Source organism: the organism of the source record quoted next, unplaced genomic scaffold, assembly GCF_019419815.1.
Source record: "Pyrus x bretschneideri cultivar Hongxiangsu unplaced genomic scaffold, Pyrus_bretschneideri_v1 Contig92, whole genome shotgun sequence".
In the NCBI taxonomy this organism is placed as follows: domain Eukaryota; kingdom Viridiplantae; phylum Streptophyta; class Magnoliopsida; order Rosales; family Rosaceae; genus Pyrus; species Pyrus x bretschneideri.
Genome location: NW_025999834.1, coordinates 391495 through 405157, shown reverse-complemented (window position 1 = coordinate 405157; position 13663 = coordinate 391495). Strand labels below are relative to the sequence as shown.

Genomic DNA, 13663 nt, shown 5'->3' with positions numbered 1-13663 from the left:
AATTTGCCAACATTCCCATTTGTTGAATGATTTGTTATGGTTCTTTGCATTGTAGAATGCTTGTGCTTGTAGTGTCTATAAAAATTACATAAAAATTACATAAGAATTGTGGAATGCATAAAAATTATATAAAAATTACATAAAAATTACATAAGTATTTGGAATGCATATTACATAAAAATTACATAAGAAATTAAATAAGAATTGTGGAATGCATAAAAATTACATAAGTATTTGGAATGCATATTACATAAAAATTACATAAGAAATTAAATAAATTAAAATATTGATGTGGGTGGAATGCATATAAATAAATAAAAATATTGTTACCTCATCCGCTAAACTTGTCCCACTACGCAAATTACCAGAAGCATGAGAGAGGGCGTTTTTCCAACAAGTAAAGGATGCGTTGAGTTTTTTCCAACGACCTTGAAGACCTTGACTAGATCTGGCATCTTTTCCATGTACATCGTTGAACGATTTCGTAATTTTACTCCACATTTCTCGCTTATCCATCTCATTACCCGTAATCGGGTCATGAGTAGTGCGAACCCAACATTCACACAACGTAACATCTTCACTGAGCTTCCACGAAGTCATTTTTTTCTCTCAAAGTGTACAAAATATTCAAATGTAGAAAGTGTAGAAAGTGTAGAAAATATTGAAATGTGGTGTAAGGTGGAAGATGAGGGTTAGGTATTTATAGAAATAAAAAATGTATTTTTTAAAATTTTTCTGTATTTTTTTTAAAATTTTTGACATTTTTTTATTATTTTTTAATAAATTTTAATGTTGTAATTAATTGGGACCGTTGGATTTGAAAAATAATCAAATCCAACAGCACTCATTACGCCACGTGGCCAACGGTCAAATTTCTGACCGTTGGGCCTTTTTTTTTTTTTTTTTTTAATTTTTGGTGAAATAAACGTGGACCGTTGATCTGTTATCGGACGGTCCAATTTAAAAGTGAAACTTAAATTTTTTTTACCGTTGGAAATCCAACGGCCTAAAAAACTAGCCGTTGGAAATCCAACGGCTCTGACGAGGCCACGTTGCCTTCACCCGGGCGACCGCAAGTGGGTCTGCACGCGGGCCCCAGCGCCTGTCTTCTTGTCGGCTACTCGCCTGGGCAGCCGCGTGTGTTGCACGCGCCAGCAAAACAGGCCGGCTTCTGGGTCTGTCCATTTTGGGCTGGGCAACAGACTGGCACGGGCTGGGTGCCAGTCAAATGTGCGGGCTGGAGCAGAAAAATGTGGTGCCAGTCCATTTTCTTCACTTGGTGCCAGTCCATTTAGCATGGGCTGGAGTTGCTCTAAGAAAGGAGGAGCGAAAGACCGGCCGGTTCTCATTTGGTGGCTGCTCAAACAAAGACCAACGAAATATAATTGGCCAGGTCATTCCAAACCTGCTCTCAAACAAAATCAAATCAATCACAGAAATAATTTATAAATAAATAAAATAATTTATTATTATTATTATTTTAAACAAATGATATTATTTACATTTAATAAAGAATGATTCAAAAGTCAAATTTAAAACATTTCACTTACAATTTAAGACAAATCCTATTATTCCGTAGTACTAAATATAAGTCGAAACAATTTATTATTTTTATATAAAAAACGGAAACTCCAAAAAAGAAGAAATCTCCAAGAAGTTGTGTATAATGGAAATTATATATAAATATATATAATAATTAAATAAATAAAGGAAAGGCGGGCCCGGAAATTCCTGGCATTGGTTTGTACTTCACGACGGGCAGAGAGAGAAAGGGGAAGCTTGGTTCTTTCTTTTCTTTCTTCCCCTTCTGTTCCCTCCGCCCTCTCTCTCTAGACTTTGTCTTCCTCCTTGATCTGAAGCTCAAAGTTGGTTCTTTCCCTTTTCGGCAAAATGGGTTATTCGTAATTTTCCTTGAAGATGAGCGAAGGCCTCTGATGGCAGGTACCCATTGTGTTTTTGTGCGTGTTTTGTTTGAATTTGTGTGCTTTTTGGGAAAAAGATTTGTTTTTCTCTTTTTTTATTTTTATTTTTATTTTTTTTATTTCCGAATGCGTTGCCTTGTTTGAAGGATTTTTAAGGTTTTTGTTAATGATTGTTTCAACATTTGAGCTGGACATTGTCTGATTCTCAGCTTGGATTTTGATTTTTTTTGGATTATTTTTGTTGTTGAATTTCTTGAGTTGTTTGGTTTTTGAGTTGAATGTATCGTTGGGTTTGTTGTGGTTTCTTTTATCTTTTGTTTTACCAATTTTTATGTAAATTTTCACGTTTAGAAAGGAACAGAAATGCTTAGGGTTAATTTTTACTGTGAATTCCTCAAATCTGAAGGGTTGGGAAATCTAGAAATCTTAGCATGCACGGCATTTGATTGCGGTTTTGAATTGGAGCTCTATTAAGAAGGGAATTTAGTTTTTTCCGAATCATTAATGCGTGATGTTTGATTAATTGCATCATGGTGTATGAAATATGTTAAGGATATTATGTTCTGGATATTGTGAATTTTTAGTTGCTGACAGGTAATTTTTGCCTCGGTTTGTGTGTAGTAGGCATTTTTAAGGAGAAATTGGAGGCAAGGGTGCAGTGTTAATCGTAGAGCGAGTACAGATACTTGAGTCCTTTTTTTTTTTAATGGATATGTGCCAATTATAGTTGGCGTTGGCTGGGATTGATAGAAATGGCAGGAGGAAAGATAAGGGCGAAGCTTCGCCAGAGTAACCTTTACACATTCTGCCATAAACCAAAAGCCAATGAGACCGAGGCACCTCACCCAATCCAAGGTGCCGGGTTCTCAAGAACTGTATATTGTAACCAACCTCTTCTCCATCAAAAGAAGCCTTATAAATACCGTTCAAATTTTATATCAACCACCAAGTATAACCCGATCACCTTCTTGCCCAAAGCACTCTTTGAGCAGTTCAGACGGGTTGCCAATGTGTATTTCCTTTTGGCTGCCATTCTTTCCCTCACACCTGTTTCACCATTCTCTCCAGTGAGTATGATTGCTCCACTGGTATTTGTTGTTGGTCTCAGTATGGCAAAGGAAGCAATGGAAGATTGGAATAGGTTCTTGCAGGATATGAAAGTTAATCGTCGTAAAGTAATTGTTCATAAAGGCAATGGTGATTTCGGTTTTAATCCATGGCATAAGATTTGTGTTGGAAATGTTGTGAAAGTGGAAAAGGATCAATTCTTTCCTGCAGATTTGCTTCTTTTGTCGTCAAGTTATGAGGATGGGATTTGCTATGTTGAGACTATGAACTTAGATGGTGAAACGAATTTGAAGGTAAAGAGATGTTTGGAAGTAACCTCGCCAATGGAGGATGATGGCGCTTTCAAGGATTTGACGGCAACAATTCATTGTGAAGATCCAAACCCAAATCTTTACTCCTTCATAGGTAATCTTGAGTATGATCGGCAGGTGTATCCTATTGAACCCAATCAGATACTCTTGAGAGATTCGAAGCTCAGGAATACAGCTTATGTGTATGGGGTGGTGATATTCACGGGTCATGATAGCAAAGTCATGCAGAATTCAACGAAGTCCCCTTCAAAAAGGAGCGGAATAGAAAGGAAAATGGATAACATTATTTATATTCTTTTCACCCTCCTTGTAGGGATTTCAGTGATCAGCTCAATAGGCTTTGCCGTGAAGACAAAATTCAGCATGCCAGACGCTTGGTACTTACGACCTGATAATACAACAGATATGTATAGCCCAAAAAAGCCTGCCTTGTCCGGCCTTATCCATTTGATTACTGCTCTCATCCTTTATGGATATCTAATACCCATCTCTCTCTATGTTTCAATTGAGGTTGTGAAGGTTTTGCAAGCAAGCTTCATTAACCAAGACTTACTCATGTATGATGAAGAGACTGGGAATCCTGCTCAAGCACGGACATCAAATTTGAATGAAGAGTTAGGCCAGGTAGACACAATCCTTTCTGATAAAACTGGCACGTTAACCTGCAACCAGATGGACTTTCTGAAGTGTTCCATTGCTGGTACTGCATATGGTGTCCGTTCCAGTGAAGTTGAACTTGCAGCAGCAAAACAGATGGCTAGTGACCTTGAAGACCATGATGATGAGCTTGCCAATTTTCCCATGCGAAAACATAATACACGTTTTTCATGGGAGAAAGGAATAGGATCAGAAATTGAGCTAGAGACAGTTGTTACGTCCAATGAAGAAAAGGATCTGAAACGTGCCATAAAGGGGTTTAGCTTTGAGGACAGCCGCCTCATGGCGGGAAATTGGTTGAATGAGTCCAGCCCTGATGTGATTTCATTGTTTTTACGGATATTAGCAGTTTGCCACACTGCAATTCCCGAGCTAAATGAAGAAACCGGCAATTATACATATGAAGCAGAGTCACCTGATGAAGCAGCTTTTCTTGTTGCAGCAAGAGAGTTAGGATTTGAATTTTGTAAAAGAAATCAGTCAGGTGTAATTGTCCGTGAAAGGTATCATCATTCCGGACAACCAGTGGAAAGGTGAGCGTATGAATGTTTTATATTACTATGGCATTGCATTTAAGTTTCTACTTCTGTCGTGACATTTTGTTGTTTCTTGGGAAACTACAGGGAGTACAAAATCTTAAATCTATTGGAATTCACTAGCAAAAGGAAGCGTATGTCTGTAATTGTGAGAGATGAAGATGGACAGCTTTCACTTATGTGCAAAGGTGCTGACAGGTTAGGCTACAAATTATCTTTAATTCTTTTGGGAAATTGACAGCATGGTGTAGTGCGGCTGCTGTCTTCAGTCAGCATTCATATGCTTTCCAAGTGGAGCATTATGCAGTGTCTTCTGTTAGCTTTCATTTGTTGTTTGGTGTTAAATGCTTAATTGGGGATTCATTCAGGCCAAATATATTTAATTAAGTGAGTAGTTAGATGCTTTAAGCAGTTGTTTGATTCTTACTTTGATCTCATCTCCCCTCCTCTCTCTCATTACTTGGCTTATGCAGCATAATTTTTGATCGACTTTCAAAGAATGGAAGAATGTATGAGGAAGCTACTACTAAGCATTTGAATGAATATGGAGAAGCTGGGTTGCGTACATTGGCACTTGCTTATAGAAAGCTTGAGGAGTCTGAGTACTCTGCTTGGAGCAGTGAGTTTCAGAAAGCAAAAACATCTATTGGGGCTGATAGGGACGGAATGCTTGAGCGAGTAGCAGATAAGATGGAAAGAGACTTGATCCTTGTTGGTGCTACAGCTGTTGAGGACAAATTGCAAAAAGGGGTATATAAAGCATTGGTTCTTGCCGTACTCTGATATTCACTTACTGATCTGCTGCAACTTAGTTTCTTTTTTCATTTTCTTTTCTTTAGGTGCCGCAGTGCATAGACAATCTCGCACAAGCTGGTCTTAAGATCTGGGTTTTGACGGGAGACAAGATGGAAACTGCAATCAACATAGGGTTTGTCTCTAACTAATCAAGCCAAAAACACTTCTTTACATACTCTTAGGAGGAATCATTGTTCCTTGTAACTGTTGTGATGCTCCTCTAGATAAATGTAATGATTTTAGTTCTTTCTTTGGGGGTTTTTGCTGTGCAGATTTGCATGTAGTTTGCTCCGACAGGGCATGAAGCAGATCTGTATATCAACAGCAAATTTAGACACGTTGGGACAAGATAGCAAAGAGGTATATATTTCATTGAGATAAAGAGTATGAATTTCTTTTCAGGAGATTAATTTATATAAGGTTAGACTGTCTTTTCACTAATGAGCAGGCTGTGAAAGATAACATTTTGAACCAAATTACCAATGCCTCACAAATGATCAAGTTGGAAAAAGATCCGCATGCAGCATTTGCATTAATCATCGATGGAAAAACTTTAAGCTACGCTTTGGAAGATGATATGAAACATCTATTCTTAGGATTAGGTGTTGACTGTGCATCAGTCATATGCTGCCGTGTCTCTCCCAAGCAGAAGGCATTGGTAAGATTTATACGTTTTTTGCTATTACCCCATTTCCAGAAAAGTTCTCGTTTCAATTGTCAAAGGAGTGATATCCTTATGAATGTCGGTATGGCCACACTGTTTCTTCATTCGTTTAGTTTTTTCTTGCACCAGGTAACAAGGTTAGTCAAACAAGGCACTGGAAAAACCACGTTAGCCATTGGTGACGGTGCAAATGACGTTGGAATGATTCAAGAGGCTGACATTGGTGTTGGAATCAGTGGGGTCGAAGGTATGCAGGTTGGTATCTTTTCTGACTGACTCTTTGTTATAATGTCTATTTTTGGTACCACATTTTTGTCCTTGTTGGTACTGAGTCTACTGACATTGGTGTTGCATATAGATATTGTGATGTGATTGTGTATCATATGATGAATCTCATAATATTGGTAATTTCTTAGTGAAATGTAGAAGCATGGGATCTCACAATACATGGTAATTGCCTGCAGGCTGTGATGGCTAGTGACTTTGCTATTTCCCAGTTTCGGTTTTTGGAGAGACTTTTGGTAGTACACGGGCATTGGTGCTATAAGAGGATTGCTCAGATGGTAATATCAGTAAATGCATGTAGTTGTTGTTGTTGTTAGTCTTCCACCTATTAATGGGGATGTATCACTTTCAGGTTTGCTATTTCTTCTACAAAAACATTGCATTTGGTCTCACCCTCTTCTACTTTGAGGCATTCACTGGTTTTTCTGGGCAATCAATATATGATGACTGGTACATGTTATCATTCAATGTCATTCTAACCTCATTGCCTGTAATTTCGCTTGGAGTTTTTGAACAAGATGTTTCGTCTGAGGTCTGCTTACAGGTTAGTCCTTCTAGCAATGCCCTTTTAAATATCTATGTTTTGTGATAGCCTTGCAGTGACATTTGAAAACATCGTGTGTTTTGCAGTTCCCTGCATTGTACCAACAAGGACCTAGAAATTTGTTCTTTGACTGGTACAGGATACTGGGGTGGATGGGCAATGGTGTCTATTGCTCTCTCATGGTCTTCTTTCTCAACATCATCATCTTCTATGACCAAGCCTTCCGTGCCAATGGCCAGACAGCTGATATGGCTGCTATGGGTACCACTATGTTCAGTTGCATCGTTTGGGCTGTTAACTGCCAGATTGCTCTCATAACGAGCCACTTTACGTGGATTCAGCACCTCCTTGTGTGGGGAAGTATTGCAATGTGGTACCTATTTCTCTTGCTTTACGGAATGCTGCCTCCAACTCGCTCCAAGAATGCCTACCAAATTCTAGTCGAAGCTCTCGGTCCTGCCCCATTATTTTGGTCAGCCACGCTCTTAGTAACAATCGCATGTAATCTCCCATACATTGTTCACTTAGCATTCCAAAGAAGTTTCAATCCAATGGATCATCATATCATCCAAGAAATCAAGTACTACAAGAAGGATGTTGAGGATCAGCGCATGTGGAAGAGGGAGGCGTCGAAAGCAAGACAAGAAACCAAGATAGGGTTCACAGCGAGAGTGGATGCCAAGATCAGACATTTGAGAGGGAAGCTACAAAAGAAGCATCATACCCCTGTAAGTACGCAAGGTGGGATGTCACCTTCGTGACCATCTCCATGATTTTTACAGTTTTGAAATCTTTAATTTTTTAGGGTTTGGGGGGGGACCGCAGTTTTAAGTTGGTGGCCGTTTGTAATTCTTTGTGTTGGTGTCGTTTTGATTCCACTAACATGGGGTTGGTTAGAGTCCCGTTCGTTATAGAAAAAGAGGTTGGAGCTGTTATAATGTACAATATCTTGTAAGGTTTAAAGTGAGTGAAGATAAATGTCATTTGCCTAATGCAATTCTTTGCCCCCCACAACCCGTTTCTGCGCATCTTCTGGACATTACAGAGCCTGCCCGACCCGTCTTAACTCGAAAGAGAGAGATTATGGACACGCGCCAAACTTTGATTTGTCTGCCAGAGGAAAGACGAAGAAGAATGGCTCCTGTCTTTAAAAGTAAATAATTGTTTATTCAAACAATCGAAAGAAAATCAACCACAAGGGACCTAGTGATAAAAGAAGTGGACTGTGGCTCCTCAATAAACTAAAAATGTGGGAGGTTTTGGGTTCGATACTCCGAGCTGGTGAGGCTGCTTGATCTTGGCCATGGGCAGGGTGAAATTTCCCATAGCTTCCCCGGGTCCCGAAGAGGTAGATAACAATGTTTTGCCACCAGTTATCCCATTTAAAAAAAATAAAAAGAAGATCAAAAGAACTTGCAGAAAGAAACACCAATTATGTGCTTCTTGCAGAAAGAACTTCAAGTGTTTTTCCATAATTCACTTGTATTTTTACCAATGATTGATTCCAAAAACACTCTCATCAAAAGGTCTTTTGGTAATTTTAAACAAACCGCTCTTCAAGCAGCTTTTATAAAAGAACTTTCATTAAAAGCTGGTAAAAATTTTAGTAAAATTCCAAGTGATTTTTGAAAAATAAATAAATGACAAGAACTATCATGTATGCGCAAACCAACTATTTAACCATTGTGTCACAACAAAGTTATATCATTACAACGGGACTAGTCACAATTAAAAATCAAATCTATATCATCATGCCCTCCATTCAAGTCAAATCCAGAAGGATGACACCTCAACCTCAACCGACTAAGCAAGATGCTAGTTTGAGATCTCAACTTTGCAGGTTTGTATGAGTATCCATTTTTCTCAAGGTTCATTTGAACCACCCAAACTCTTTTCGATATTGGAGGAGTTCTCGTCCCAACTTCGAGTCCTCCTCTCATTTAAAATAATAAAACCTACATGAAACTCAATATATGTGAACAAACTATATACAAAGCAACAAATTATCAAATGCAGATAATCATTTGATTCATGCATTGTTTTTTGTTGCCATATTTGATTTATGCACACGTTCAATTTCTTTCTACACAAATAAATTACAGTGCCATATTTAAACTGTTGCAGTTCTGACAAAATTATAATACTATATTTAAATTGGCGCAATGGGATGAGAAAACACACCACATAATTTTCCCAATTTTCTGTGATTGCCGCACCCTCTCTCTCAATCTCTCTATAACTCTCCCGTTAAATAGGCTCTACAACACGCTCTTGATGCTGTGCTAAAGAGAGTTTGTTTATCTTTCAGGTGAGTATTACGTTCTAATCATTATTACAATGATTAACTTTTTATTTATTGAATTAATATACTTCTATTGATTCAATTTATTTTTCCTGTGTTGAACATAATACAATGCATGAGAGCTGAGATTCCAGATTTCTAAGAAGGATTTTCTACAAATTCAAAGGCTCAATTTTGTTTTCAGCCAATCAGGTTTTCTTAAAACATAAGTTTGATATTTTCTCAGACATAATGTGTGAAAACATTCTCTATGATGCATAAATCCCCAGTACATTAATTTTGCTATATGCATACGCAATTTATATTCATTATACGAAATTTTGTGAGTCAAAGAAAAACAAGAAAATAAAAGCAAGAACTACAAAACCCTAAAATTCTAAAAAGAAAAAAAAAACAAAAAGTTCTAGTGCCGCGTCTTGCATCACCTCCCAAGCACTAGCTCCGCCCATCCAATCTCTCCAAACTGCAACCACCTCCCAATTTCTACCCCTTTCCAAGCTCCCATCCAAGCCAACCCCATCACTCCCTCCCCTACTACCCACAATGAAAACCCAAAAAGATCTCAGCCATCACCACCACCTGTCTCCCGACTTTTCCCCGGCACACTAGATCTCTTGCTTCCACACAATCCTTCTAGCATGTCCGAGTTCCGCTGAAACTATTGAATAGTCAAATCTAACCATGGTGAACCATTGAGTGTGCAATACATTGTCTATAATCATAATTCCAATATTATCATAAATTTGTTTTGGTTTTTTAATGGTGGGTTGTTAGGGGGACAAAGTGTGTATGGAAAGAGTGGGTGGAAATGAGGTGACAAGAGGTGATAATCATATTTTACTGATTGTAGGTGGTTGGAGAGGTAGCGGTGGAGAGGGGGAGAAAGGGGAGAAGTTGAGGGTGGTTGTGTTTGGAGAGATGGGTGATAGGAGCATATTTAGGCGACTTACTTAGCTTGTTTTCATGCATTTATGTTGTTAGTTCATAGTTGCTTTAGTAGTTTAAGCCATTTTCATGTGTTTTTAGGTTCATATGGCTAAGGAAGCAAAAAGGTGCATTTTGGAGCATTTTGGAGCAAAATTGGGTTTGGAATGGATAGCTTATGTTTGGAGCAAAATGAATGGATGAAATTGAAGACCTAATGGAGTTAGGATTCCTAATCACAAGGGGATTCCTAATCAAATGAGGAATCCTAGTCAAAGAAGGTTTCCTACTTGAAGTAGGAAAGTTAAGCCAAAGTTTCCTATTTTGGTCTAATCTTTCCTAATCTTTAAGGACTCCTGATAGGAGCATATTTATGCTACTTAGTTATGTTGTTTCCTTGCATTTAGTTACTTAATTACTATCTATTTTAGTCTTTTAAGCTATTTTCGTATGTTTTTAGGTCCTAATGGCAAAAGGAGCAAGAAAGTGCATTTTGAGGCTATTTGGAGCAGTTTTGGGCATGGATTGGATAGCTTAACTATGGAGCAATGTGGATGGACGAAATTGAAGTCAAGAGATGCTAGGAAAGGCTAAAAATCTGGAGAAAGAAGTCCAAATGCAAAGAAGATAAGGAAATAGCAAGAACTAAGGAACCTTATCCAAATTTCCTCATCTTATCCAAACCTTATCCAACCTTATCTTATCTTATCCTAATCTTTTCCTACCTTAATTCCAACTTCAAAGAGGACTCCTTTTCACATCAAATCACCTAAATATCAAGTTCTAGAAGACCTATTTTCGTGCATTAAGTTTATGCCACATGTAACCCTTCTAGAAGTTCTAAAATCTGCCACAAGGACCATTCCTTGTCCTCCTTGGAATCTAATTGAAAGTATCCTTGTTCTTTGGTGATTTGGAGTCCTAATTCCTCTCCTTTTCAGCCCAAATTCGTGCCTCCCTTTCACCCTATAAATACTTGATGCCACAACACTTAAAAACCACCACCCTCAACCACAAATTCACACCACACCGTCCACCACACCTCAAGAGCCTAAATTCACACAAATCCCCATTGTTGGCAGCAAGGAAGGAAGGAGGAGCCACCTGGAGTGTTTCTAGGTGTATTCTATCTTTGTTTTTAATGTTTAAGTTTAATTATCTTTGTTTTGTAGACAGGAGGAGCTAAACTTGTTTTAGCTAGAGGAGACTTTGAAACCATGATTATATTTGCAATATGAATTGATTAATTCCAGTTGTGATTTCATAAATTGTGAATGCAATTTACTTAACCGTTTGATGGATAACTTATTCTTGTTTGTTGATTAAGGGTGCACACTTAGTTTGCATGCATGAATTTGGGGCTAGAATATAAGGGAGTTTCACATAATCGTTACAAACTTATATTCACAAGTAGTTAAGGTTGTTTTCACAATCATGTTAAGTAAATTCCTAGCATGAGTATCATGATGTCATAGTTACAAGTGCTTTGTCAATACTTATGATTTTCATTGAGCGTAATGATCTTTGATTGTATCTCTATTATGATGTCATGTAGGGGACTTTTGAAGAATGCTTTGGGTTGTCGTATGATGTCATCCAATCCAATAACTTAAGGAAAATCTGAGGGTTAATTAGTGATGTCACAGTTAATCTGGGGTGTTGAGGTTCATGGTTTATCGAAAAGCAACTGGAAATCAATTTGTATGCAAGTGTGTCATGTGTGGAGAAGGACCCTCTAGCTATCTAATCATCCATCGTTTTCCCAAATTCGTCCAAATCCTATTTAAGTCTTTTAGTTACTTGTTTTTATCGTAAATTCGTCAAAAACCCAATCCCCTTTATTTAGTTGTGTCAAATCTGTCCTAATTAGTGTTTTTGAGTGTTTTGAGTCAAAACCAATTGTATTTTCGTCCAAATTGAGTCCTAGAGTCTAGTTTGAGTCTTTTTGATCGTTTTGTGTTGTTTTGAGTCTTTTAAGTTTGTTTTGAGTCATATAAGTTTAGTTAAGAGTCTTTGAGTTTGTTTAAGTGTTTTTAAGCATATTTTTGTATCTTTGAGTCAGTTTTCATTAGATTAGCAATCCCTCCTAGTCCCCGGCCTAAAACGATCCCTACTTATATCTATACTACAATTGTCAAAAAGAGGGTTTAATTTGTGTGCTATTATATATCACATCAACTCCATATTTTAGCAATATCAAAGGCTCCTACCTATTCTAAGTCACAAAACAATGTTTCTTGCATCATCAAAGTCCTTGCCGTGTATCCCCTTTGTGTTCCCCTTCCTTGCCGTGCAAGGAAGGGCCTTGTTCCCTATTCTAACCACTTAAACACCTTCCTTTTTCATACCAAACTCAGCCATAACTCACATACCCCTTTTATATTTCTAAGTCCTTGCCTAATTTCAGAAAATAAATGACATTCCCTTTCTTGACCCTTTGCCGCAAGTCACCTTCCTATTCCCTTCAATTTCTGATTTTGTGTTTCCTATTCTTGAAAGATTTAGAGTTAATTCCTTTCCTAAACTAAGAAATAAAGCCTTAGGGTTATTTCTTCCTTATAAATACCCTTATGCCGCACCCTTATTGAACCTAATCCCCCTTCCACACAACCTTCCTTCATTCACAAACACATCCAGCCTTGCCGCAGCTTTCCATCCAAATTTCCACCATCCCTCGATTTTCAATCCTTCATTCAAACCTCCCTACACCACCATCAACCCTTGCCGCACCACCATACCTCCATAAACCCATCTAAAACCCAGAAAATCATCCATAAAACCACCCTAAACCTTGTGCCGTGACTTAGCAAGGAAGAGGAGAAGGAAGACGAAGCCTTGGACGTTTATGCATTCGAGTTGGAGTGTTGGAACGCTTCTAGGTGTAATCTATCTTTTGTTTTCAATGATTAATTCTAATTTCCTTTGTTTTGTTATGAACATGAGAGGCTAAACTCGTTTTAGCCTAGGGATGCTTTAAAGCCATGATTACGTTTATAATATGAGTTGATCAATTCCAGTTGTGATTTCATAAATTGTGAATGCAATTTACTTAACCGTTTGATGGATAACTTATTCTTGTATGTTGATTAGGGAGGCCTACTTAATTTGCATGCTTGAATTTGGTGCTAGAATATAAGGGAGTTTCACATAATCGTTTCAACCTTATATTCACAAGTAGTTAAGGTCGTTTTCACAATCATGTTAAGTAAATTCCTAGCATGCGTATCATGATGTCATAGTTACAAGTGCTTTGTCAATACTTATGATTTCCATTGAACGTAATGATCTTTGATTGTATCTCCATTATGATGTCATGTAGGGGACTTTTGAAGAATGCTTTGGGTTGTCGTATGATGTCATCCAATCCAATAACTTATGGGAAATTTGAGGGTTAATTAGTGATGTCACGGTTTATCTGGGGTGTTGAGGTTCATGGTTTATCGAAAAAGCAACTGGAAATCAACTTATGTTTGAATGTATCATGTGTGGAGAAGTATCCCTTGGCTAGTCCATCATCCATTGGTTTTACTTAAATTCGTCCAAAAATCTGTTTTAAGTTTTAAGTTACTTTTTTTCTTTTAAATTCGTCCAAAAACAAACCCCCTTTTCTTACTTGTTCCAAATCTGTCCAAAAGTGTGTTTTAGAGTCTTTTGA

General features: G+C 37.8%; 1 protein-coding gene across 2 annotated transcripts; it reads left to right on the top strand.

Annotated features, from left to right (window-relative positions):
- The first annotated feature begins 1727 nt into the window (after positions 1 to 1727).
- On the top strand, positions 1728 to 7779 carry LOC103929297 (probable phospholipid-transporting ATPase 4). Of its 2 annotated transcripts, none has more exons than XM_009338469.3 (11): positions 1728 to 1941; positions 2547 to 4491; positions 4582 to 4692; positions 4968 to 5244; positions 5334 to 5422; positions 5562 to 5649; positions 5738 to 5947; positions 6083 to 6208; positions 6418 to 6516; positions 6591 to 6782; positions 6869 to 7779. In XM_009338469.3, exons 2-11 carry the CDS (start codon positions 2675 to 2677, stop codon positions 7541 to 7543), a joined length of 3684 nt encoding a protein of 1227 aa, XP_009336744.2. In that variant the 5' UTR covers positions 1728 to 1941; positions 2547 to 2674; the 3' UTR covers positions 7544 to 7779. The 2 variants fall into 2 exon arrangements, with proteins under 2 accessions (XP_009336744.2, XP_009336745.2); XM_009338470.3 differs by having other exon boundaries at positions 2544 to 4491.
- Positions 7780 to 13663: the final 5884 nt, after the last annotated feature.